Here is a 26,985-nt window from a genome sequence, read left to right on the forward strand (position 1 = left end):
CGCCAGCCAAGGCCAGCGTGGAGCGGGAGCTTTTTTCCATCTATCACATGGCCCCAAGGATAGTTAAATGAACCTTAAAATGGCTACAAACAGCTCAATGACTACACAGAGTCCTGCCAATTAGAAATAATTAGGCAGTCATTTTGGTGGTAAGTCTTTTTAAGTGCATACATAATGATGCAATGATGCTTATTAGCAAGCTCATACGAGCTCTGCTCAAACAGCCTGGAATAATTATGCAACTATCACAAAGCCTTGCACATCTCTGTACTTCACCTTAATGCATTTAAAAATCCACTTCATTACCTCCAGTAATTAATCCTCCATTAATTGCAGGAAAAGCCCAGTTTACCGTGCTTCGTTTCTAATTATCTTATAAATAGTTATGGTTCTAATTAATGTGTTCATTAAGCTGAATATCTTTCTCAAAGCCATGCTCAGAGCAAAGGTTCTGCTTTTGAGAGAAAAAGCCTAACTAGCCATAAGGTGAGGCCATTTTGGTTGTATTTGCTTTTATTTTAGTATATTCAACCTCCTAATTGGCATTTAAAATCTAATTTGGAAGAACTTCAAGAAGACTATATAGGAGAAAGATAGGAAAAGGCTTTTTTTTTTTTTAAACCCATTCTCCAATCAAGAAGCTCAGAGTTTTAACAGGAAAACTTTTATCATCTCTTTTTGATATGGACTGGGAACAGATTTTCAGTGCTGTGCCACAGATTAATTTAAATTCTATCACAATTCAGTTTATCCCTGCCTGTTTCCATAGAGGAGAACCAAAAACTATGGAAGAAAAACAGATACCTAAGAGTTTATACAAAATTAAAAATAACAAACCCATACTGCTGGCCTTGCCTTCATTTCTGGGCTATAAATCCGTGGCACAGAATTACAGCAAGAACTTACATCAGTTATTGGAGCTGAGCACAATCTGAGCCTCTCAATTCATTGAGAGGTTGCCTTCACTTGCCTCTCATCAAGAGATATGGATATGATCCAATAAAAAACACAACTGGAGAATATCTTACAATAATGTCTGTGGGTAAGGAAACTCCCTACTGAACACATTTCCCAGGATTTTGGGGCTTTGCATGTAAGAATTTTGCAGAAAACTTAGATTCAAAATAAAATTCTACAAGAGTACAATCAAAATATTTGAATTATAGTTAAAATTATGATAGAGATAACAAATTCCCATCTCTTCCTAGGTTTTAGGTTTTTTTAAATACACATTATATATTTAAATACACCTGTCTTCAGTTACACCACACAAAACCAAATCCAAGTTTTCCCATATTTTTAGTAGCGTGACCACATATTTAACATTAAATATTTTGTTCAGTTACTCACACTCTGTTTCAACAGCAGAAGCACAAAAACTCTGTGCATGCCTGCAATTATCAAAGTTCTTTTGGGAACCTTTCCTTCCTAGAACATCCCAGCTCGGGAAGATCTGGAATCACAGAAGTCAAGCGCAGCTTTGCCATGGCTCCGACAGGGCCACGGTCTGATGCCAATTAAGCTGCATCAGGAGCAGATGAGGAGTTACCAGCTCTACATCTTGCTCTGGCACTCCTGGGAGCCTCAGTGCTTTGCCCTGGAAACTGGGAAAACCCCAGAAACTCTGGAGTTGAGATGTGAGAGGAGAAGAAGCAGCAGCACAAAGGATGAAGGGACAGCCAGGGAGTGTCAGGGTACCTCGATTTTAATCAGCTTAATCCAGCACGAGCTCACTGCCAAAGCACACACTGGGAATGGTACCAACACTGACTGGGAGCTGCCTGACTGGATCTCAAAGGAAAATTGGTTTTCATGGGATAACACTTGTCACAAAGGCACCCAAACCCTGCCTGCAGCAGGGACTGCCCTGCTCTCACACAGCAACCTCCTGCTAAGGAGCAATGCCTGGAATCCTGCAAAAAGCTGAGAGCAAAGAATTCCAGGGCATGGACGCTGCTTTATAGGGAATCACAGAATGGTTTGGGTTGGGAGGGACCTTAAAGCTCATCCAGTGCCATGGGCAGGGACACCTTCCACTGTCCCAGGCTGCTCCAAGCCCCAACATCCAGCCTGGCCTTGGGCACTGCCAGGGATCCAGGGGCCTCCCCACCCTCCCAGCCAGGAATTCCTTCCCAATAGCCCATCTAACCCTGCCCTCTGGCAGTGGGAAGCCATTCCCCCTTGCTCTATCACTCCATGCCCAACACACCCTTTCCATATCACTTTTGTGGCAGAAATCCACATTTTTTGCCTGCATCATTTTAAGCAGATTCTGTTCCTGCCATACATTATTAGAATTAGAAAAAGTGAAAGATGGGAATAAAAAGTAAATTTTTACTACTAAATTCTACTGTTTTGTGTTTCACAGTGGGAAAATCACTCCTAGAAATGAACGCTGGAAAGAGCAACAATTTACAGAGCAAAGAGGGTCTTGGATTACCAGGACATCCTTAAGACATCTGCTTGTGCAGGGCTGCCTCGAGAAACCTGAGCTCTGCAGCAAAGAAATAACAGATTCTATTTCATGGCCAGAGCTTTGGTAGCAGAGGAAAAAAAGAGGATTAAAAAAAAAAACAAACTTAAAATACATGGTGGTTTAGAATGCAGACACACAGAAATCAAAAAGGCAATTCCCCACTAAGGGGAGGCGTATTTTTCTTTTCCAAACAGAAAACTGAAGCATTAAAAAAACCCTACAACCTGCAAGTGCACCTTCTTCCAAAGGGAGGAATAAAAGGTTCTAGAGAAATAAGCAGCTCTACTTTAAATACACTGTGTGTACATAACACCTGGGCTGCACAGAAAACCAACTTTACGTGTAATTAGACTCGAGCCTGAGCTCTAAATGAACAGCACTTATGCATTCAGAGCTTTTTTTTTTACGGCTTTTTTTTGGTTTTATACCAATGAAAGGCATCAAAGCAACTGTCACTCGCAGCTCTGTGGCCTTATTGATAACTGGAGGGCCCTTGGCGTTGCCTTGTGAAGTTTAATTTCCCAAAGTGGTCAATTAGGGCTGGGCAATGAGCTCGGCAGTGGTTGGTGCTCCAGGATATCTCCACTGCTCCTTCTCCACCTCTGTGCCTTTCCTGTGCAGCCACGTACACAAACTGCTCATTTCTCTTGAAAAAAAATCAGTTATTACAACAAAATGAAGAGATACTTTTAGAGGCTGTTGCTGATACAACCTGGAATGCAGCAAGATCCTAAATAAAAACTGCAGGGTTGGATTTCTTGTGGGAAAAGTAAACATGAGCTGACATTACCACCAGCAGGAAAACTACAGATCACTCAGTAATGTAAATTCCACCTTCCTGCCCCAAGCTTTCATTTGAAGCTTCATGAAAGAAATGCTGCAATATCTTAATTAAATCTATTTGCTAATGGACCAAAGGCTTCAAACTTCCACAGCAGTAAAAAAAGAGAGGAGCATGTAATATTTCCACTGATTCCTTACATAATTGCACCTGAGTGGGTTAACTTGGGAAACAAGGACAGCAGCAGATCAATGCTTGAAAGGAATAGGAACTCCAGTGGCTACAACCAGGCAAAAAATTAAGCAATCGTAAGAATTAATTACAAGGATAAAATTATAGAGGCATGGAATGGCTTGGGTTGGAATTTCAAAAGCAATGTTCTAATTAAACAGCACTGCTTGGCTTCTGATAGGACTGCTGTCTGCTTCTCTTTGGAAAATTCTTCCAAGGGAGGTATTTCCAAAGGATTTTCCTAGATGAAGAGCTGCTCAGCCCTGTCCCTGAGTGCCCAACCCTGTTGTGGGCAGCTCAGGTCATTCCTGGTGTCCTGCAGCAGCAAAAGGGCCCCGGGTGTCCCTGCCTGTCCCAGTCCCATTGCTCTGAGTCAGTCCTGCTGCTCCTACCCAAACTCCGCTTCCACCTCCTCCCAGCACACAAAGCTGGTGGATGGGCAGTCCAGAAACCTTCCCTTTGTCCCTGAGCTGTTCCTTTTCCCTGGAACAGCCAACATCACCTGTGCCAACGCTCAGTCCTGCAGCCAGACCTCTGCCCTCACCTGGAACAGCACCAGCTTTAATCCACACAGCTGCATCACCCTGAAATTCACACCTTAACACCCTTAAAAATCACTCTTCAACTCCACACAACTACAAGGGATCTTTGCCCACTACTGGAGACATTCCATTCCTTTTTTTTTTAATCACTCCCTACTCCACACCCTCCTGTTCCTCCATAAACTCTCCAGCAAATTCACCAGGCCCATCACAATTTTACTCTCTGTCTGTCTGCTGTCCACTCAAAACATCCATACCTTTTATTTTCCTCTCTCCTAAAAAGCTTTCTTTTCCTTTTAGGCCAATGCTGTTTGAAGAGGTTTCTCCTGAAGTTGTTCACAATTAAGCCCCTGCTCTGTAATCCATGGAAAGCTCTCCACCAGTGTGTGCCAAGCAGGACAGACAGACACAGCTGTAAATAAAAGGCTGTTCTGAACAAAATTACTACAGATTGTGTCTTGATCCAACAGTTCTTATCAGCTGTGAGGTCTGATAGGCCAGGTTTTAATGTGGAAGGGCTCCAGCACATTAATCCACACTAAAATAATACATTGTATGGAAAAAAGGAGATTAACTGAAGACAGGTCCGAGTAACACAAATACAAAAGCAGTCAGTGATAATATCTTTTAAAAGTCCTACAAACTGTGCAGCACCAACCCTTATCTAAAATATACCAAAGCAGTGGTCTGGGTTTTTTAAAGCAGATATTAAAAAAAGGAAATTCTCAAAGATTAAAAAAAAAAAAAAATCAGTGGGGTTTTACTTCCAGCTATTGAATGCTCCTTTTCACACTGCACTTGAGGACCCTCTTTCTAAATATTACAAAATTAACTACTAAACACAAAGAATTCTGCCAGGCTGGGAGGGTTGAACCCAGGTTAATTCCAGTGCACACTGCTGGGATAATGGCAGCTGCTTTTGCATCCCCAAACCTGAGCCTATTCCAAAGCCAGCCCCGAGCAGCAGCTCCCCTGCCCTGGACTGCAATAAACTGCAGACATTTCAATAGTAAATTAATTAGACTGGAGGAATGGTAAAGAAATAAGATGTAAAACCTGATCAAACACCTCCTTCAGCCACACTCCCAAGGATCAGGTCTCCAGGCAGGATTACTTTCCATATAATCTCTTTTCTTCTTCAGTATGTATGGATGTACTTGCTGGTTTTGTGTCAATTTTGAAGTGCATTAAAGGTATTTTAAGGCAGCAGTTTGCAGTTTAACGTAACAGGAGAAGCCAAAGACACTTGGCAGACAACAAAGCAAACTTGCATATTCAAAGGCAATTCCAGTGGAATACTCTCTAATCACGGGATTGGGTGAAATCAGGGAATAAAGGTCAACATTTTTTGGTTAATTCTATTTAAAGCTCCATGAATTAGAAGATTTGTGCTGCAAGTTCTGCTGCAAAGTATTTTATATATGATTAACTTGCAGAACAATCGCAGTGGAAACTCTCCAAATATTCCCAGGACTCCATCCACCCCGGAATTCTGCGGGAGCCGAGCTCCTGCACGGCACAGCAGCAGAATATTCTAATAAGAACTCTCCTAATCTTCACCCAGCAATAATTTCAAGATGATATTATTATTCTCATTTCCTTGAATAATATCCATACTCCAGGGCCATTTTCCTTCTCATATTCAATATCGGGCATGCTCCTATCAAGATTCCTTTCTTCATATCCTGTCACGGTATCAATCACTGCCTCCTGTCCACTCAATCCACTTTTGATTTATCAGCCGCCGTCTTTCTGGACTCCATAACTCGACCCAAACCATTTTAGCAAGACAGTGACAAATAACACCCAGGATCACATCAACCTGTTCCACTTAGTAAACTAAGGAACAGGAACTGTGACATCCCTCCATAAGTATTCCCTGCTATTCCCCAGCCTGATGTATATTAATGAGGAGCTGCTATTTGAAATGCTCCTTCCACATCAGCATCTAATATGATCAAATTAGGAAATGGGATGATTTATTAAATTCTGTGGAGCTGAAATATTCCTTTCCAGCTCTGGATGTGTGGTTGCAGAGCTGGGAGCTGTTGCTTCCAATTTTTCCACAGGAGGATGTGCCTGCGCTTCACAGACGAATTATTGGCTTTAAAAAGATTGCAAGGAGGCGAAATGTTATTAAGCAAATGCTCAGTAAAACAAACTAAATCGGTTTTAAAATTCCTAATTTAATGTAAATCTTGGTTGTTTCTGCTGAAATTCAGTTTGTGATCTTATTAAGTCATATTTGCATTGTACTCCCTCGCTGTAGGACAGCTTGGAATTTATAGCATTACTGGGAAGCTCCACTTTTTTGACTTTAAAAATTCATCTAAAATAGAATAGTTATAACATGCACAAGTTTCCTTATCCTCTCAAATAAAACACAACCGTTTCTGGGAAGCTCCACTTTTTTAACTCCAGAAATGCATCTAAAACAAAGTAGTGATAATAATGCACGAGTTTCTTCATCCTCTCCAATAAAGTACAGGCAATACTGGGGAGCCCCACTTTTTTCACCCTAAAACTGCATCTAAAATAAAATAGTCAACATATGCACAAGTTCCTTTAGCTTCTCAAATGAAACACAATCATTACTGGGAAGCTGCACTTTTTTCACTCTAAAAATGCATCTAAAATAAAACAATCGTGATATGCACAAGTTTCCTTATCTGCTCAAATAAAGCACAAAAAATCAGTTTAGGTTACAAACAACACCTATTTAAAATATCTTACACGTGTCATTACAAAAATCCAACTTTTCAAAACAAAACTTGATCTATCTCAGTGTTTTGCACTGCTGGAGATCTGTAAATCACCTGCTCAAATAAAACACCTCTGTTAGAGAAGTTATTTAAAAAATACATTACTTTTAACAACACCTTCACTACCCTGAGAAACAAATTAAGAGCTGGTAAGGGATTGTGGGAAGAAAAGATGGTAGAGGATCCAGAATCTGTGCCACCTGCATGATTTATACCAAAAACAATTCCAGGGATTTAAAGAGACCATGTAACAGACCTTAACTTCCAACATGAAGGTAATTTTCTAGAGTCAGACTCACAGTAAATAAAATGAAATTTTAAAATGGCATTTGCTCAGCTCCTAACTGGGATAATCCCCTGCAGGTGCAGCAGGAGGGTTTCAAATACAGGGCTGATCTTCCCTTTCCTGCTGGTTTCCAGGTGGGGCAGCAGCTTTTCCTCCCTCCCCTGGCCATCCAGAAGTTGGAGATCACCAGGAATATTTCTCTGGATAATACATTCCTTACTGCAGGAACACAAGGGGCTGCCTGAGTTACTCTGGGTCCTTTCATTAATTATTTACAAGTGGTTTCTCCACGTGAAAAGTCACAGGAAAGTAAGTTGTCCCACCCTGAACAAAAAAAATTGGGAATTACAGACGGAATTCATGAAAATTCCATGTCAGCACCACAAATACACACATTTCCCAAGACAAACACTGTCTGTGCATTTACCAGCTTTGAGTGGACTTTCCTTGTCCACTTGCCTTTTTAATCCATTCCCACTTCTGGGATCCACAGGCTGCCCCAGCTCCATTCCTCATCCATAGGAACCATCTCCTTTGGTACCCCTGGGCCCTGGCAGCTCCTCCCTTCCCTCCTCCACACCTGCCCCAGGTCATGCACAGGAAGAGACAGAGAACCCCAGTCCTGAATCACCTTTTCCCACCATTTTTATTTTTAGGTTTACTTTTTCTACCCCTCCATCACATTCCTTCTTTCCCCCATGATCTCTTCCTTCTGAGGAATCCTAAAGTCCTTGGAAAGCTGGTGAGCCCTTGGATTGAGTGACTTTGAGGCAGACAAGGGATTATTTGGCATCACTGCAAGAGCTCAGCACTGACAACCAGGGCAAGCACAGGCCCCAAGAAGCAGCTTTGTGCTAAACCAAGGTTTAACTCCCCAAAATCAGATTAATCCACAGCTGCTCAGTGAAACATTACCAGCAGACCTGGAAAAATTACAATAAAGGATAGAATGTGTCCTGCTGGGCTTGATTTTAAGCTTTTGGACTCTTCTGGGATCATTTAGGGTGCTATTTATCAGTATTTTCCCTCACTGTGTGTGAATAGGACCAGCATTTAAAGGAATGGGCAGCTCTCCCCCTCTAGTGCTGCACAGCTGATGCATAAAGGATTTGATACATAAAATACCCGATACATAACATACCTGATACACATATTTTCTAGCCATAGCCATGTTTTTCAAGTTTTTAGGTGCCTAATTTCCATATATTGTAACCATGATTAAAATCAAACCTCTATAGAAAAGATGACCACTAGAGCATAGGTAGTGAGATCTGCAATTTCTGTTTATTCTATATTATTTTATGGCCATTAAACCATAGCTAATGGGAACTGGAATTTATATTTATTATAATAAAATCCCATTTCCTAACACTGAATATGTGATATGCTGAAAAACCTTCATTTTCACCTCATTCTTCTGACATTTCTGGGGGTTCAAACTGATTTTCTTAGGGGAAAAAGTGGATATTCACAGATTATCTGTACAGCTCCGATGGGGAGGACACTCCAAGAGAGGTCAGGCTGTTTAAATAATCAAATTTCTTCTACAAAGGCACTGCAGCAAGAAAGGGTCTGGGCAACTCTTCCAATGAACAGCTGGGAATAAGTCATGGCACAGCACAAATAAGAGAAAGGGGAATACTCACATCTTCCACCAACAATTTTTCAACATTTAGAGGCAACAGCTCTCCTGGTTTGGATTTGGAAATCACAGGTTTAACAAATTCTTAGTGCAGGCACACAAAATCACCTGGCTGAAGATTTGTAAATACACACCCAAACAGCTTTGACCTGCCTGATGCACTCAACAATTAATTTAAAACCACTAGAAAATGCTAATGGCAAACCTGGTATCCAGGATAAACTTCAGTTAAATTTCTTAATTAAAAACACACACAAACACAACTTGAGCTTCTTTTAATTAAAGAAGAAAAGCAGGTTTTATAATACCTTTTGCAACTTCTCATTAGGATTTAAATATGTAAATTGTGAAATACTTGTTTGTCCCAAACCAACGTGTGCAAAAATTCACTGAAGACATCCTTAAACATTAATAAAGGATTGCATATCTAAATACTCATCCTTTTCCAAGAGAAACACAGATGAGAAACTCAGTTTATTCTGAACTTCAGGGAGCAAGTGTTATGTGTCGGAGTTATGGAAAGCAGGAAGCAAAAAACATCCACAAGATATTTCCAAATGATTCTATGAAGCCAAGAGACCCTATTAATGTTTTTTTTTTTTTTGTTTGAATCAAATGCAAAATAAATAGCTTATCTTCAAAATTGTTTCACCAGGGTTAACTGAAACATACATTTAGTGCATGCAAAGCACTCCAGAGATCCCAAACTAGGAAGTTTCAAGGGATGTGTGGTTTAGACCATCACTTGCAGCCATTATTTCCATTTATTCCAAGCTCAGTAATTATGTCAGGGCTTCACAGGAATGTTTTCACAGCAGAAATAACACTGCTTTTTCCTGGGCAAGAGCCTTACCTCCTGGTTCTACTTTTTGACCTGGACCTTTGGGACCTGTAGGATTTGCCTCTGCCCCTGGAGCGGCTCCGGCTGCGCTTCCTCCTGGAGCCGTAGGAAGAGCTGCTGCTGGATCTGTGTCTGCGCCTGCAACAGAGCCAGGGGTGAGTGTGGCACTCACCAAAACCCTAAACAAGGACAAACCCCTAACAATTCCTGAGAAAACGTCTACAAACCTGGGGCAGGGGGGGGTTGTAGGGTGCTCCAGAAGCCTCAACTCCTACTATTCCCCTGTAACAAGTAGCTCACATTCCCATGGACACTGCTGCCCTAAGGAGACGATCCTCCAAAATCCCCAGCCCAGGCAAGAAAGGGAGGCTGCCTGGGGCTTTCTTTAAGTACAATTAGTAATCAGTGTTAATTTATTTCATTTGAGTTCATTTAAGGGCAGTGCCCTCCTGAGTCCAATCAGGAATCAAAAGGGTATCTTCCTTTCCCCTCCCTCCCAGTTTTGTTTACTCAAAGAATAAATTCTTACACACCAAGGAGAAAGGTGGAAGAAATGGTACTAAATCCAAAACTGGGAGGGGGGAGGTGTTCCAAATCTTCATTTGGAACATTTCCTCTCCATCTCCCCAATAGTTAACTAATTAACAGTTACAGTCCCCCCTATTTTTGACCTTTACGTGTGATTAATATTAAAATGTAACACCAAGGAAACACTTCTGGAATTCAGGATGTGCTCAGAGATTATCCAGCATAACGGAAAGGGGCTGCAGGAGATGGAGTACTGGAAAATATAGGTTAACTGCTGAAGAACAGGGCTGCACCTGGAGAGGGAATGTGATGTTCCTGCTAGATGAAGGACAGGAATTCTAGAAACTGCTGCCTTTGATTCCTGAGGGTCAGGGATAAATCCAGGGGGACCCCAGCCTGGAACATGGACTGAACTACCAGGAGCAAATGCCCTACTCCAAGGGCAAAGCCAAGACCCTAAAAGCAGAGCCCTGGACCTTTCCTTGATGCAGTTTAAGTGCACTGGTCTCCATCCAGCCCCCAGTCCCCCTCTGGTTTCCCTGGGAGCTGGCCACGCCTGCGCTGGGCTAACGGGATTCAGACTGCACACGGCTGGGATCACAGCCCAGGGCACCCTGCGCTGGCCCTCAGGGAGGATGGAGATCCTCAGCAGGACAAAGGGCTGGGAATAAATCCCTGAGGAAACCCCCACAAGTACCCAACTGGTCCCTCCTCGCCACACCCTGCAGCCACTACAGGAAGGTTTGTCAGGAGCATTTCCTACAGGATTTACAGGGCAGCTGGACACCAGGGGAGTTTTCCAGCTCCACTTCCTAATAAATTCACCACCACAAGCCAGACTGAGACAACCAGGATGGGGCCACAGAGCTGCTCCAGGGCTGGAGCCCCTCTGCTCTGGAGCCAGGCTGGGAGAGCTGGGGGTGCTCACCTGGAGAGGAGACGGATCCAGGGAGAGCTCAGAGCCCCCTCCAGGGCCTAAAGGGGCTCCAGGAGAGCTGCAGAGGGACTGGGGACAAGGCATGGAGGGACAGGACACAGGGAATGGCTTCCCAGTGCCAGAGGGCAGGACTGGATGGGAGATTGGGAAGGAATTGTTCCCTGGGAGGGTGGGGAAGCCCTGGCACAGGGTGCCCAGAGCAGCTGGGGCTGCCCCTGGATCCCTGGCAGTGCCCAAGGCCAGGCTGGACATTGGGGCTGGGAGCAGCCTGGGATAGGGGAAGGTGTCCCTGCTGGGAGAAGAAAGGAAGAGCTATTTCAGCTGGCTGGGGTTTCTCTGGTTTAAAGCACAAGTTACCTTTGGGTCTGCACATGCCCTGCTCTACTGCTCCTGTGGGGGGAAGGAGGTGTGGGTATTTCTGGTCACAGTGGTGGGTTTAGGCTTTTATTTTGATGGAAATGAAAACATTCTCACACCTTCCAAGGTTCAGAACAATCTGTGCTACAAAATTCCAACCCGTGGGATTCAAACACTTCCAGCTTTCTGCCGTAATATAAAAAAGCTCAGTTTCTAAAAACTCCTCCAAATGCACCTTTTCTCATAGGAATGGGTCCAAGACTGAAGATCCCGAGACCGCGACCTCGACCTGGATTTCCTCCCCGATTTTTTCCGGCTGTAGGTCCTGCTGTCCGAGGAGCTGCTGGAGGAGGAGCGCCTGCGGTGCTTCTTCTTCCTCCTGCTCCTGCTCTCCTCCTCCGTGTCCGAGGAGCGGCGGCCCATCTTCAATCTGCACAAAACCCAAACATTCCCAGCTGTGAGAAGGGCTCGTGTCTGCATTGTGCTGGTTTATATTTATATCAAAATACGTGTGTCCCTCTCCTCCTGTCCCTGTTCCCTGGGAGCAGAGCCCGACCCCCCCCGGCTGCCCCCTCCTGTCAGGGACTTGTGCAGAGCCACAAGGTCCCCCCTGAGCCTCCTTTGCTCCAGGCTCAGCCCCTTTCCCAACTCCCTCAGCCGCTCCTGGGGCTCCAGCCCCTTCCCAGCTCCGTTCCCTTCCCTGCTCCTCCTCTTCCCAGCACAGACGGGTTCAACTTGCTCATTTTCTCCAGCCAAACTTTTGCCCTTCCTCACACTTTTGGCCACCGAGGCAGCACCTCCTGATCCACCGGGGAGAGCCTGGGAGCAGAACAAAGGAAAAATTCACCATTAAGGACACAGAAATTCCTCCCTCCCAAGGACCGCCTGGAGCCAGGGCCGGGGAGCCGCAGCAAGCACGAGTCAGGACTGAAAGGAACACCCTCCTGGAAAACGGCACGTCCTGAACACGGCATCTGCCGCCAGGAGAATTCCCGGACTGTCCCAGCAGCGCAGTGCGGACCGGGACAGGCCCCGAGCACCGGGATTTCACAGCAGAAATAACACTGCTCGCTCGCTGCCCGCAGGAACAGCAGCTCCACGCACTCCGTCCCACGGAGCCCGCGCATCCCGGCTGCTCGGCACCTCCCGGGGGGCCGGGACACCCCCGCGCGGGGCTCCACGTGCGCGGCCGGCGCTGCCCCGCGCACAGCCCGCACCGGAGGCCGCGCGGCCGCTGGGCACACCCGGCCCCGGCAGCGGCCGCCGATCCCCGCCTGCCGTGCCCTGGGGGCCGGTCCCGCCGTGTCCCCGTGTCCCCCTGTCCCCGTGTCCCCGTGTCCCCGTGTCCCCGTACCTGCGGCGCCTCCGCGGCCCCGGTTCGAGCCCAGCGCCTTCCGGGGCGGCGGGCAGGCAGCGCCAATCCACCGCCGAGCGCGGCCAGGCGGCCACAGCGAGCGCCGAGCCATGGATGCGGCGCGCCGGCGAACGCCCACGCGGGACGGGCGGGGGCCGGGGCCGGGCCGGGGCCGGGGTCCCGCTGCCCACGGGGGGATGCAGAGCCCACGGAGCCCGTCTGCACCGTGCCCAACACGGTGACCAACGCGATGACCCACGGGCGCACGGCGTGACACGCCGCGGGTGTCGGGCAGGAGGGGAGCGTGGGTGATTCCGGGGTCGGGGTCCCGCTGCCCAGGGGGGCGCAGAGCCCACGGAGCGCTGTCTGCACCGTGGCCAACACGGCGACCAACGCGGCGACCCACGGGCACAGCGCGTGTCCCGCCGCGCTCCGTGTCCCGCCGCGCTCCGTGTCCCGCCGCGGGTGACGGGGACCGCGCGGGGACGGCGGCACGGAGGGGATTTCGTTCCGTCTCGAAGAGTTAAAGGAGGGTCGGTGTTTTATGGCACCGAGAGCCGCCCCCGCGGGCGGAGGGACAGCTCTCCACGCGCGGCGTGGGCACCGCGGCCGTGCCCGCGGGACGGAGCGCGCCGGGCGCGGCTGGGCATGGACCGAGCGGGGACCCGCCGGGCAACGACCAGAAATATGACAGAACGATTTAATCACTTGACTTAATTCGATTTTTCACCGAATTTGATTCGTTTAACGCGAGCTCCCGAGCACGCGCTCCCCGCCACGGGAATCGCGAAACGCGCGTGGGGGTAAACGAAATGTCAGGGCGGAGGGGCTCATGAGGGTCACCCACCGGGTCGGCAGCCGCGGCGGGGTCGGTCACACCGAATCCCCCGGTGCCCGATGTCCCGGGGATCGAGAACGCCCCGCGCGGGCCCTGGAGCGGCGGGACCGGGGCTCGCTCCTGTCGCGGCGGGGTCGCGTGTGAGCGGCTCTGAATAAACGCTAATGCCACCCCCGGTACCGAACCTGCCCCGGTAAATAAACGCTCCGTTATGTGAAGTCATCGCCCCAAAGGTCAATGAAAAATCGATATACAGGCAAGAGTTAAAAAATTCTGAATAATTTATTAGAATTTAGCAAAGGTGGAAGAGAGGCGAGTTCCGTCAACAGAAGTGCTCCGTGATGGGATTTAAAAAAAACAAAGGGAAAACAATATTAGCAATATTGGCGTGTTTGGCTCTAATCTGACGCCTCGATGCGCGCCCGCTCCTGACGCGGCCGCGTTTCTCTCTGTCAATTATCCCCTCGTTTATTCGGGGGATTCGGGCGCCCACGGAGGAACTTTTGCGGCTCCCGCGGGGCCGCTGCCGCGGCGGGGCCGCTCCGGTTCGCTGTGCCCGCGGGCTGCGGGGCTGACCCGACCCACGCGGGGCGGTGCGCGGAGCCTGCGCGCCCCCCGCCGCCCCCCCGCGCGTCCCGGTGGCCACTCCCCCGCCGCCCCGGCCCCTCTCCGCGTCGCGCTCGCCCGGGACCTCGCACACGGTCCCGCGCCTAATTAAATTAATTAGGGCGCAGCGCGCGGCGGGCGGGCGGTGCCGTGGCCGCAGTGCCCCGCGGCGGGCGGGCGACCGGCAAGGACGGGAGGAAGGAAGGGAGGAAGGAAGGGGTCCATTCAGAGCTCCGAGGGGAGGTAATTCGCCGGGAACAAGGGGCCGGCTTTGCAAAGTATAAATAGTGCCACTTCAATCGCGGCGTCGCTATCAGACCCCGGGAGCCCTGCACGTCGGGCGGCACGGCACGGCCCGGCCCGGCTCGGCACGGCCCGGGGCGCCGCCGCCACCTCCCCGCCCCGTGGATGCCCGCCCGGGGAGCCGGGGCAGCGCGCCCCTGAGCCATGGAGGAGCTGACGGCGTTTGTCTCCAAGTCGTTTGATCCCAAAGCCAAGGAGAAGAAGGAGCTCATCACCTACCGCGAGGTGCTGGAGAGCGGGCCCCTGCGCGGCGGCGGCGGCCCGCGGGAGCCCGGCGGGGCGGCGGCGGAGCCGGGCCGGGAGGACACGGGCAGCCCCGCGGCGCGGCCGGCCGGGCGCTCCCCGCAGCGGGAGCCCGACGCCGCCGCCGAGAGAGCGGCCGAGGCGGCCACCCCCAAGCTCAGCGACGGTAACGGCGGCACCGCGGGCTCCCCCTCCTCCCGTTCCCTTTCCCCTTCCTCCCCTTCCCCCGTCGGGGTCGGTACGCGCGGAGCGGCCCGCGGTCGCGGGTGGACTGGGGCTGGCGGGGAGGCTGTGCCCGGCGGTGATGGGCGGCTGCCCGGGCTCTCCCAGCCACGGGAGATCCGCGGCCAGCCTCGAAGTTTTTAGATTAAAATATTTGAACCCGGATTTAACTTGCTCAGAACGCGATCTTGTTCCCGTTCGGCATCCCACGGGAAGCCGCGCCGCCAACGAAAGCCCGGCCCCGCGGGCCCGTTCGTTCCCCGCGGCTCCGGGTGCGCGGACCCGCGTGGGGCCGGGCCGCGCTGCCCACGCTCGGCCCCGGGGCTCCCAGCAGATCCGCCCCGCGGGTGTTCCGCGCGGTACCGCGGGGCCGGTACCGGGGCCGCCCGCCGCTCTCGGGCGCTGCGGGAGGCGGCCGGGCCCGTGCCCGTGGCTGCGGGGACCCGCGGGTCGCTGCCGCCCTTTTGTTCGGACCGGCGGAGCGCCCGGAGCATCCCTGGAACGGATGCCTGGAAAAAGGCAATCGGTGCCGTGGGGGAGCCGCGGCCGGGGCAGGACCGGGCCGGGCGGCCCCGCGGGGGTCGGTGCGGGGGCCCGCGCTCCGGCCCGGGGCGCGTCTCCGGCCGAAAATTGACCAAGGAAAAACGAATCCCGCGGGAGCGCGGGGCGCGGAGGGGCCGCGGCGGCCGGCGGAGGCTCCGGGGACCTGTTGCTGCGCATCCCCCGGGGGCGCGGCGGGGCCGGAGGGGAGGGCTCGGTGCGGACCCCGTTCTCCCCGCCAGCGGTTACCGGCGGCAGCGGCGGAGCCCGGAACGGCAGCGGCCGAGGCGGCCTAGCGCGGCCCGGGCGCACAGGCCCCGCTCCCGGCTGCCCCGGCCCCGGGGGGCTCCCGTCCGCATCCCCCGGCCGCCGGGAGCGGCGAGAGCGGGGCGAGCCCCGGTGCCCCCGGCCCCGGCGTGCCGGCCCCGCCGCTCTGACTGCTGTGTCGTGCCCAGTGTCCCCAGAGCTGAAGGAGCGCAAGGAGGATGCGAAAGCGATGGAAGACGAAGGGCAGACGAAAATCAAGCAGAGGAGGAGCCGGACGAATTTCACCCTGGAGCAGCTGAACGAGCTGGAAAGGCTTTTCGACGAGACCCACTACCCGGACGCGTTCATGCGGGAGGAGCTGAGCCAGCGGCTGGGGCTCTCCGAGGCCAGGGTGCAGGTAGCCGAGGCTGCGGGGCCGCGTGGGTGCCCGCCCGCGTGGGTGCGTGTGCTCGGGGGAAGGGGCAGCTGTGGGAGAGCCGGGAAGATGATGGGGAAGAGCCCCATCCTTCTGTCAGGGAGAGGAGTCAGCTCCCCGGCGCCCAACTTCACCCAGCAAACCTGCGAACGGCCCCGCAGGGCTTTGCCTCCCCGGCGTTTGTCTCCCCGCGTGTCCCCAGCCCTTCGTTCGGCCGTGTTTTATCCCAGCTCCGCGGTTATTCCATCCCTGCCTCGGCAGCCGCTCCCGTGGCTCCGGGGCTGGCGGGGGCTGCGTTCCCGGTCCCCGCTGCCCGGCTCATCCATGGACGCACCGATTCCCTTCATGGATGTCGCGACCATAAACTGAATTAGGAACCGCGAAGTGAAACAAGAATAGATTTATTTTCAGTCCGTTTCTCCTCGTAGTTCTTAAATGTTGAAACGGCAGGAGAACTGAGCGAGGTGCTTTGTTCGGGTTTAAGAAATACAGAAAGTCTGGGATAAACCCGGGATATTTTGAGCTTTCTCCCCTCCCGGGAAGCCGCAGCTTCTCTGGATTTAACCTGCGCTTTGCACCCTCCCAAAGTTTTTTCCAAACGTGTTCCTGGGCTGCTTTCTGCGAGTTTTGTCGGGATGAGCTGAGGAGCGGGGAGGAAGGGGATCCCTCAAATGAGAACAAATGTAGCTGCTCCGGTGTATTTCCGTTCTGAAAATAAAAGAAGAGAAAATGATGGTCATTATTTGTTTGAACACATGGAGCAGTTCTAGGCCCCGAACATCTGCAGCTGGTAGAAAGTCTCGCTGTAACAGATACTCCCCCTCAATCTTTGTGCTCGCAGGCACCATCTGCACCCAAGTATGCGCTCCGTCCTCGGGGGGTTTCCCTGCATCGTGTAAGGTTGTAAGGACAGAGGCAGAGCCGGCACGGGGAGCCGAAAAACTCAAAACGAGCAGCTTTTGTCAGAGCCTGAACCACGAAAAAAAAATAAAAATAATTAAAAAAAAGTCTTCATTTTCCCTCTCTCCCCCCCCCCCCTTTTTTTTTTTTTTTTTTGGTTGCTTTTATTTTTCTGGTTGCTTGGTTGGTTTTTGGTTGGTTGGTTTTTAATTGTTTGTGTTTGTTCGTGGGGGTTTTTTTAAATTTATTTTTTGTTTCTGTTCACCAAACCTTAACAAAACCAAGGCAAAAAGTTGTTGGCTGTGGAAAATGGAGCAGGGAGGTGCTCGACAAAGGAGGCGGCGGCGGCGCATAATCCGCGCTCCCATGATGCCAAATCGCAGGGTGCATAATAACTTTCGGAGATTTACATAGATTAAACCCATTCCCTAGAAATCCTCCCGGTAAAAAAAAAACCGCTTTTCAATAATATTTTGCCTCGTATCTGCTCTAATTTGTAAATGACGGAAGGCGCGTTTCCACGGGAGGGCTGAGGGCGAACGTGGCTCTTGGGCAGATTTTCCTTGGCTGGAGAAAATGACAGGGCGGGAGAAATTCCCGTTTATATTCGTCTCTTCGAGTAAGACCTCAAAAAATGCAATTTTTATCTCTTTTTTTCTTCTTCTTCTTTTTTTTTTTTTCTTTTTTTTTTTTTTTCCCTGGCCGTGGGGAAAGGATTCCTTGGTCGATGTGGCTGCTGGGATGCGCTGCAGAGCCCTGGTTTAATACAGGGATGTTTTAAGACCGGCTCTCCCCCTTTCCCTCCCTCCTTTCCCAAAGCCAGCAGAACTTAAGGCTGGGAATTTATTTTAACGATTCCATTTCCAGTATTAAAAGTGTGTTCTTGTCTAACGGGGCAGCCTCTTCGGTGCAAGCAAATTAGATTATGATGATAATGAGATAATTATTCCCCTTCTGTGCTACACTCCACTGAACAGAGACATTCGAAACTTCTTTGTAGTGAAGGTTTTAGGGCCGTAATTCTCCTCCACCCCCCACAAAAAAAAAAAAAAAAAAGAAAATAAGAAAAAAAGTCATTAAACTCAGTTGTTCAGTTGTTGTTGAGTTTTTCTGCAAGAGAAAGCTAATTAATTTATTTATTAATGAGCACAAGCTTCTCGGGCCATTATCGCCCGTTAGTGTTGGATATCAGGGGCGATTCCAGCCTTTTGGGAGTCTGATGTGGAAAGAGGAGCCCGGGGCCCGGGAGATCATTTCCCTGGGGCGTGCACTCCGCGCGTGGCGATTTTCGGGGGGTTTGGCTCTTTTCCTTTTGCCTGTCGGAGCTCGGCAGCGGGGGCTGCCCGGGGGGGGGCGGGGAGCGCACCCGGGCGTCTTTGTCTGCGGGGTTGTGGGGCTTGGGAATTTTATTATTATTCTCATAATTATGATTATTGTTATTGCTGCTGCTGTTGTTATTCTCGGCGGGTTTATTTGAGGTCTGCCCCTCCCGGCGGCGGCAGCGCGGCCGTGACCCCGTGTCCCCCTCCCCGCAGGTGTGGTTCCAGAACCGCCGAGCCAAGTGCCGAAAGCAGGAGAACCAACTGCACAAAGGTAGCGGGGCGGGGGCGGGGGCGCGCCTCGGACACGCGCGGGGGGGTCCCGGCGCTGACCCCGCCGCTGCCTCCCTCCCCAGGGGTGCTGATCGGCGCCGCCACCCAGTTCGAGGCCTGCCGGGTGGCTCCCTACGTGAACGTGGGCGCGCTGAGGATGCCCTTCCAGCAGGCAAGTGGGCGCGGGCGGGCGGCCGGGCGGGCGGCCGGGCGGCTCCGGGCGGTGACACGGCCCCACGGGCCCTCCCGTTGTCCCCGCAGGTGCAGGCGCAGCTGCAGCTGGACAGCGCCGTGGCCCACGCGCACCATCACCTGCACCCGCACCTGGCCCACGCCCCCTACATGATGTTCCCCGCGCCCCCCTTCGGGCTCCCGCTGGCCACCCTGGCCGAGTCCGCCTCCGCCGCCTCCGTGGTGGCCGCCGCCGCCGCCGCCAAGACCACCAGCAAGAATTCCAGCATCGCCGACCTCCGCCTGAAGGCCAAGAAACACGCCGCCGCCCTGGGGCTGTGACCGCGCTTCTTCTTTTTTTTTTTCTTTTTTTTTTTCTTTTTTTTTTTTTGGCAAGGAAAAAAAAAAGAAAAAAGGAAGAAAAAAAAAAAAAGGGGAAAAAGAGTTAAAAAGGAAAAAAAAAAAAGAAAGAAACGAGGGAGAGGAGAAACGGACGGGAGATATATACTTATTTAAGGAATTAGAGGACGCGCAGCTGGGAAGTTCACAGGTTTTGAAACTGACCTTTTTCTGCGAAGTTCACTTTAATACAAGAAATTTGATAAGAGAGGCGGGCCTCCTTTCACGTTGCATCAGATACTTGAGTTTAACAACCACGTCTGGAATAGCGACAAAAAAGAAAAAAAAAGAAAAAAAAAAAAAAGAAGAGAGAAAGACGACGACGAACGGGAAAAAAAATAAAAAAGACAAAAAAAAAAAAAAAAAAAAGGCAGTGATTTCTCTGCGAATTTCTAATGGGAAACTGTCCGGGATACTTCCTCCAGCAGCATTCCGGGTTGCATGTATTTGTATTTCATTGATGGAGTCCTTTGATTCACTTGCACTTCACCCTCATCTTTAGTAGCAAAAAAAACAAGACAACCACAAAACCAAACAAACAAAAGTGGCTGGGTTCTTTCTCCTTTAATCTTGGAGGGAAGCAGGCAGAGAGAGGGAGATCAAGCGCTACCTTTTCCACTCTTAAATCTTTGTTGGTCGTTTGCTGTCCCACCTCTGAAATAAAAAGGAGCGGAAAGCGCCTGGAGAGCGGAGTTTGCTTCCCTTTGCCGGGTCTCTCCTGTCCTGAGGGCAAAAGTAAATGAAAAAATAAGAAAGAAGGGAAAAAAAAAGAGAGAGTATTTAATTCCCAACCACCACTTGACACCACGGCAAATTCCGATAAGAGGTACTGGGTACATGTAAAATATGTTGATACACACGAACAAAGTTTATTTTGGCTATAACTTGTGAATTGATAGTTGACTGTCAAACATTTACATTTTATCTCATAAAGGTGTATCTATTCACGTAATCTTGTGATTTTTTTGGTTATGATTATTATTATTTGAGAGACGTATAGCTATTTAACCTGGGGTACCCTGCAGTCAGTGATTGTTATCCCAGATTTTGTCATCAGACCCTCATGCTTATTGCCAAGACAGGGGGAAAGCTCTTCTACGCGAACTTTGGTATGGACGGGCTTTGTATCTATTTGTTCTCCATGAAAACAAAATTATTTATATTGACCATATTTTTTCTAGTGTATTTTAAGTTATTTAAAAAAGAAAAAAAAAAAAAAAGAAAGCAAGATGCTGTTATCTCATTGCATTTGTTGTCAGTACAATATATTTTGTTTCACTCAGGTTTGCTTCACCTTTTTTAATCCATTTTCGACGTCACGAATTTCAATAAGTGCCAAGTAATGAATTTAAGACACTTTGCGACCTATTGACTGAAGGGGGGACGGTTCGGGGGACGGTTCCAGCTCCCTGCCGGGACTGTCGGTGTCCAGCCATCGGTGATGTTCTTTCTTTTCCGTGTTCACACCTTCTGTAGCGCTCGCACGTTTCTTTCTGCTCCGTAGATACCGCGACACGCCGATAGCGCTCAGCACGACGAGGAAGCGCCGCTCGCCTCCGCGCAGCTTGTTTAGAGTTTCTTTTTTCCCCCACTTTCTCTGAGTTTTTCCCGAGTTTCGGCTGCACAAACCGGGACGCGGCGTTCGCGTTGGCTTTTCTGTGGCAGCCAAGCCGGCCGGCGGAAGCTCTATAGCAATTGTGTCTTTACGAGTTCTGTCAGGTTCCCTCAGGTAATAAAAGCGAGGAAAGCGGAACGGCTCGGAATCTTTTCCACGGAGGGATCCGGGGGGATCGGGACCCCCCGCGCCCGGGCAGAGCCCGCACCGCGCCGGCTCCGACCCAGCGCTCCCGCGGTGGGCGCGGGGGGCTCCGGGCTGGGCGCTTCCTCCAGGTCGGGATTCTCCTCCCGCTCCTCCGGGAGCGCTGGGAAGCTCCGAGAAATCCCAGCGGGAGGAGCCGCTCCGGGGTGAGCGACGGACGGGGCTGGCGGGGGATGCGCAGCCCCCCGAGCCCCCGCCGGGCCCCTCGCCGGGGAAGGGTTGGGAAAGGTTGGGGCGGCTTGGGAAGGGTCCCCCGGGCCGGCTGCGGCATCGCGGGCAGCAGCGGGAGAGCCCGAGGTGTCCCCGCGGGATGGGCAGGGATAAGGACAGGGATAAGGACAGGGATAAGGACAGGGACAGTCAGAGCCTTCCCGGCGAGGCCCGCGAGCAGCCAGAGTCAAACCAGCTCGGCCGTTTCTATGCTAATAACGAGCTGGAAATGATAGATTTTGTGTTAGGTAAAACGGCTTTATTCCAGCAAAAGTAAGATGCTGCTAATTATAAAGTCAATAAAAGTACCGGTGGTGTCGATTGATCCCCGAACGCAGCAGTTCATTAATATGAGCACGAGAGCATCGCAGCCCCGCGGCTCAGAACCTGCCTCAGACACCCTCTCCCTCCTCCAAATAAACTTGTCACGTCCCACCTGCTCTGCTTAAAGCACAACTGGTTCAGGTAGAGTCGCCCAACAGCCTTGTGCAGGTTTTTGGGGGGTGTGTACAAGGGGAACCTCACACCTGCGCTCAGCTCTTGGCACGTCCATCTTCAAGATGGTTGCAATAAAAAGTCAGGAAAAATGGGCTTTCATCCTATCAGGGAAGGGATTGGATGGTGTAAGAGAACTGCGTGGTTTTTAGCACAGCTGTGATTAAAATAAAATAGCCTTAACGGGATGTTTTTGGACGGGAACACTTACATTCCTGGTTTCCTTGGACTGGAATGCCTAATAAGTCTACAGGCCAACAGAAGTTGGCCAGGACTCTTCTGTTCCTATTTTATTTCTTAGAGTGTCTGAAGCTCTGTAAAATCCCGTCGATTTCCCAAGATTTAATTGTGGGTGTTTCACGAGGCAGCCAGCGCTCACGATCTGTGCTTCCTGGAGATAAAGTTTTTGTGTGGGATTGACATGGAGACATGCTGGCCTGCGAAGGGGATTTGGAGAAGGGATCCAAGAAATCCTGTAGGAAGGAGTAAACACCTGTTTCTGTCCTCGCAGAGCCCTTGGTGTGTTCCCAGCAGGACCTGATGCAGATTCCGCGGGGCTGAAGGAGCAGTTTCCACATTTTGTTGTCTCTCTGCAGCAGCACGAGTGAGGTGAGCGGGGCAGGGAGCTCACAGATGTGTGACAGGGAGCTCAGATTCCTGCATGGATCTCCGCTCTCCACACAAAAATGCCGGAAAGGAGAAGGGGAGAAAACACGGTGCATAAACCTGCATGAAAACACGCTAAATCTTGTGTAGAAACCTGCCGTGTCTCGAGTTGTTCTCTCACAGCTCAGCTTTATTCCAGGCTAGGCTTTCAAAGTCGCCTTTCTGAGGAGCAGCACTGGACAAGCACCCGAGCCCCTGTGGTAGCCAGCCCTTGGAGTGAGCTGTGGCTGGGTAGCCACGGGATAAATAACGTGTTGTGCTAACAGGACACGCTGTGCTCCTTCCTGCCCCGTAAATATTGAGACTTGTCCAATTCCGTGGCTGTTCCTGTTTTGTTTGCCCTTGAAACCTCAGTCACTCGCTATTTCTGAGCCTGATTTCCCTCACTGTGAGGTGCCAGCAGGTGAAAGGGCACCTCAAAGGTCACCTCCTGCGTAAGTTTAGGAGTAAAAGCAGCAGATCTGTATCACTTTTGTGGTTCTGAGGTGGGCAGCAAAGTTCTGCAAGGAACTGGAAAAGTTGTGCTCATTTTTAACTTTTCCTGCGTTCAAGCAGCCACTGCCCCTGGTTTTCCTGGAGGATCCAGTCAGTGTTCCCAGCAACGGGAGCTGTCACTACTCACACCTTACACCAGCCCCCAGCCCTCTCTCCAGGTGTTCTTTAGGCAATTAAGTTGGTGTGAGTGAAGGAGATCCTCAGCATTTTCGGCACCCCGAGTCTCGCTACTCTGGTGGCAGACTGTGGGCTTTGGGATGCAATTGTGCTGCTTTGCCACTTCCTCCCGATTCTGGGGCTGGCCCGAGTTCCTGATGGTAGAACCAGCAAAGCCACCAATGCCCATCATCTTCCTCAGCGCTGTGGTGACACTGTGCCCGCTTGGACAAGGCAATGAGCCACCCAAACCCCACCCCTTCCCGATGTGAGGCCGGGTTTTGGTTCAGTGGAAAGGCTGTGCGTGCCAGGCGCTGCTGCCTGCAGGATCTGCGGGAATCTGCCGAATCATCCCCGTGTGCATCCCCGATGCCGTGCCCACAGCCGGCTCCTGCCCTGCGCTGCAGAGCCAGCCTCTCCTCCAGCAGTGTCATTTTGTGCTCACCAGAGCCTCAACTTTTCCTAGAGAGGGAAGGGAAGCTTTTCTCTGTTCAGGGAAAGGTGTTTGGGAATGTTTTCCTTCATAACAAAGGGTTTATGGCCTTTGTGCGTCAGGCACGCTGCTCATGAAACACCCACTTGCTTTCAGCAGCCTCCTTTTACAGAGGTAAAAATCACCCAGGGAAAAATTCTGGGAGAGAATTACCAGATTGGGGAGGTAAAAATGCCCAAAAGGAACGAGGGGCAGTTTGACTTTCTCAGCAGCTGCAGCCACCCTGAAAGCACCGAGGATGTAAAGCTGGAGTTGGTAAAACAGAGAGCCAGAGCTTTATGAACATCTTCCTCAAGCTCATTTAGGGAACAGAGAACAGTTTTAGCAATGCTTTCAGGAGTGCAGCTGCATCACCCTTCAGGCTGAGATCCCACGTGTGGCAGCGTGGCGCCCACCCTAGTGCTGCACCCCTGCGTGCGTGGGGTCACACCGTGGTCCTGCAGGGCATCCCCAGCTCTGTGCAGCTCCAGCAGCAGGTGCCTGCACATCCCCCTCCCCCTGCCAGCTCTTTGGAACTCCCACCTTGGATTCTGCATCTTCTGGGTGAGGCAGGAAGCACCCCCAGGTTCTTCTGTGCAGTGGGTAAACTGGTCAGCAGCTGTCCACATCCAGCTGTGGTGTTTGGGATGCCCAGTTCAAGGTGTCCCCTGCACCAGAATTGTCACTGGAGCCTTTTGGCTTCCTGGGTGTGCATGAAGGTCTCCTACCACTGTGGAATGGGAATTCTGCTCAGAACTTACTGGCTGTAGGGTCACATTGACCCCAGAGTTTCTGCTCTCTCTATTAACTATATTGAACCTCCAGTCACCTTCCTTCACCCAGCCCCTGCGGTGCCCTGGAGCTCCAGGGAGACGCTGACAAGCTCCACGCTCTCTGTGACAGGGGAAACATTTCATCACTCCCGTGTCAGGCAGCCACTGCCACCATTCCTGCTTCCACAACAATTCCAACCCACTGTTTTCTTTTCCTTACAGGAGGAGAGCACGACCCACCAGTCACCACTGATGAGAACTCCAGATGGAGCTCACACACGGGGGTGGGGTTACCCCTGTAGGAGCAGCTCAGGCAAGAGAGAATGCTTGGGAAATAAGGATTGTCCGTGTGTTATAGAATCATGGAATCATGGAAGAGCTTGGGTTGGAAGGGACCTTAAAGTTCATCTCATCCCGTTCCACCCCTGCCACGGGCAGGGACACCTTCCACCATCCCAGGCTGCTCCAAGCCCTGTCCAACCTGGCCTTGGACACTGCCAGGGATCCAGGGGCAGCCACACCCTGTGCCAAGGCGTCACCACCTTCGCAGGGAAGAATTTTTTCCAATATGCCATCTCTCCCTGCCCTCTATCACTTTGAAGCCATTCTCCCTTGCCCTGTCTCTGCATGCTCCGCTCTTAGAAAAAGCATCAGCATTTTGGAAGCAACCAGAAGGAGACGCAACGACTTTCCTTGGAGTCATTTTAATTTAGTGAGTGAATTCTGAGGGGGGCTGGCCCAGGTGGTCTCCCCTCCCAGTGTGCCAGAGCATCCAGGAGGGGGTTTGGCACCCCAGCACAGACAGCAGTGTGCAAACTGTTATTATTAACAACAACACACTCACCACCCTCTCATTGTCCTTTGAGTAAATATTTAAGCAGTGGAAACTTGGCTTGCACTTCCCCAGCCTGGCAATCTGCTGGGAGCTGAGATGCTGCCCGGGTCCCATTATAAAATCCCTGTGAACACTCACAACATCTTTTTCACCACTCCTCCACTTAATGTACACGTTCTAATTATTATGCAGATTCTCGTTTAGGAAATATTTGGATTTGGAAGTGTTTGGCCATGTGGTAATCTTTAGGACAAAGGTAAACATATTCTTTGTTAAAGAAAATGTAAATAAAGAATTGCCCCAAAATATCTCCGAGAGGTTAAATGCAGGACAATGGGAACCACATGTGAATGTTCCTGCTGTCCCCGTGCAGGAAACTCAGGGATGCTTCCAGTGACTTTGGTGACTGCAGCAGGAATTCTGCTGGGGAGACATCCTGACCCTATAAGAAAAAGGAAACAGCAGGCTAAGGAATTAGCTGGGTATGATGCATCTTAAATCACAGAATCCCAGACTGGTTTGGGATGGAAGGACCTTAAAGCTCATCCCATTCCACCCCTGCCACGGGCAGGGACACCTCCCACTGTGCCAGGCTGCTCCAAGCCCCAATGTCCAGCCTGGCCTTGGGCACTGCCAGGGATCCAGGGGCAGCCCCAGCTGCTCTGGGCACCCTGTGCCAGGGCCTGCCCACCCTCACAGCCAGGAATTCCTCCCCAATATCCCATCTAAACCAACACTTTGTCACCTCATACCTGGTTGAGATTGCCCCAGTTACTTAAGAGCCATTAATTTACAGAGGTGCCATGGCTACAATGCCCATCCTCGCTCTGCACAGGGATGTGAGCTCATCCACAGGGTTCCTGCTCAGTTTTCAGCTGTTTGTCCTCCTTGTCCAATACCCCCAGTGGGATCTGTGCTATTCCCACACTGCTGGAACTGCAGGAGAGGATTTCCTGATGGGATCTGATGGCTTTCAGGCCAGCTCCTGACCCGGTGAAAGCAGTGGCAGCTCTGCCCTCCACCCCTGCAGCCGCACAAGGTGTGACAGACCCTTGGCGGGTTTTGTGCCTGTTCCATGCAGCTGACAAAGAGCTTTGTCACGTTAAGCAGATGACAATTCTTACATGTGTAATCAGTTTAATTACAGAAGCCGTTTACAATATTCTCCTGCCCAGGTAAAGGATTCTGTATGAATTTCAAAACTAATTGGACCACATTAATACTGCTAAAGGAAACTGGAGCATTTGCAATTCATGCATTATTTTATGTTCAGATGTAATGAATTTGGATTAATTTCTAATGAACTCATTTTGCTTCTAATCAAGAACTTCTTTTCCCGGGCTGGGGAAATGCCTGTGAATTTTCCCTCCGAGCTCTCTTGTGTAACATCTGCCCCGAGCTGTGTCTGTGGAACAATGGAGAGGCAGATTTACAGGGTGGCAGCTCTCACTCCGGGCCTGCAGAAAGATGAATTAAGCCTTCTCTCAGAAAAGGAGCATATATATTTCAAACCAATTGTTATTAGCCAAGATACGGCCAGGGTCACGCTGAATTCTGTGTGAAGCACTCCTGTGAGTGATTTATCTCCAGGGCTCCTTAAAGTAAGAATTTATTTAAATTTTTTTTCAAGTTGTGCACAAGTTCTTTAAGTGTCCCACTTAGTTTTCAGGAAAATAAAAACAAACGGTGACCACGATTTGGTTTTGTTTTGAACTATTTCCCATGTGCTTGTGCAATGGTTGGTCATTCATGTGGGGAAATCTGTGGGGGTTCAATGGACTTCAAATGTTGTCAAGGAGGAAAAGGTGAATTTTTGTCTTGCCTAAGTTCA

General features: G+C 50.7%; 2 protein-coding genes and 1 long non-coding RNA gene across 3 annotated transcripts in view; 2 read left to right on the forward strand and 1 right to left on the reverse strand.

Annotated features, from left to right (window-relative positions):
- RSRC1 (arginine and serine rich coiled-coil 1) overlaps positions 1-12,814 on the reverse strand; it is a 104,797-nt gene extending 91,983 nt beyond the window's left edge. Inside the window, exons 1-4 of the mRNA XM_048314349.1 lie at positions 12,738-12,814; positions 12,158-12,202; positions 11,619-11,813; positions 9,574-9,699 (exon numbers count right to left, since the gene is read on the reverse strand). Of these exons, the coding sequence (XP_048170306.1) occupies positions 9,574-9,699; positions 11,619-11,806 (314 nt within the window). The 5' untranslated portion in view covers positions 11,807-11,813; positions 12,158-12,202; positions 12,738-12,814. The remainder of the gene's footprint in view (positions 1-9,573; positions 9,700-11,618; positions 11,814-12,157; positions 12,203-12,737) is intronic.
- Positions 12,815-14,248: 1,434 nt separating this feature from the next.
- On the forward strand, positions 14,249-24,727 carry LOC125330775. The gene is made up of 3 exons (XR_007205702.1): positions 14,249-14,424; positions 22,269-22,366; positions 24,542-24,727. It is a non-coding gene; the product is annotated as an uncharacterized LOC125330775 (long non-coding RNA).
- On the forward strand, positions 14,387-20,986 carry SHOX2 (short stature homeobox 2). The gene is made up of 5 exons (XM_048314354.1): positions 14,387-14,893; positions 15,945-16,153; positions 18,607-18,664; positions 18,747-18,835; positions 18,925-20,986. Exons 1-5 carry the CDS (start codon positions 14,629-14,631, stop codon positions 19,174-19,176), a joined length of 873 nt encoding a protein of 290 aa, XP_048170311.1. The 5' UTR covers positions 14,387-14,628; the 3' UTR covers positions 19,177-20,986.
- Positions 24,728-26,985: the final 2,258 nt, after the last annotated feature.

This window comes from Corvus hawaiiensis, chromosome 10 (genome assembly GCF_020740725.1).
Source record: "Corvus hawaiiensis isolate bCorHaw1 chromosome 10, bCorHaw1.pri.cur, whole genome shotgun sequence".
NCBI lineage: Eukaryota > Metazoa > Chordata > Aves > Passeriformes > Corvidae > Corvus > Corvus hawaiiensis.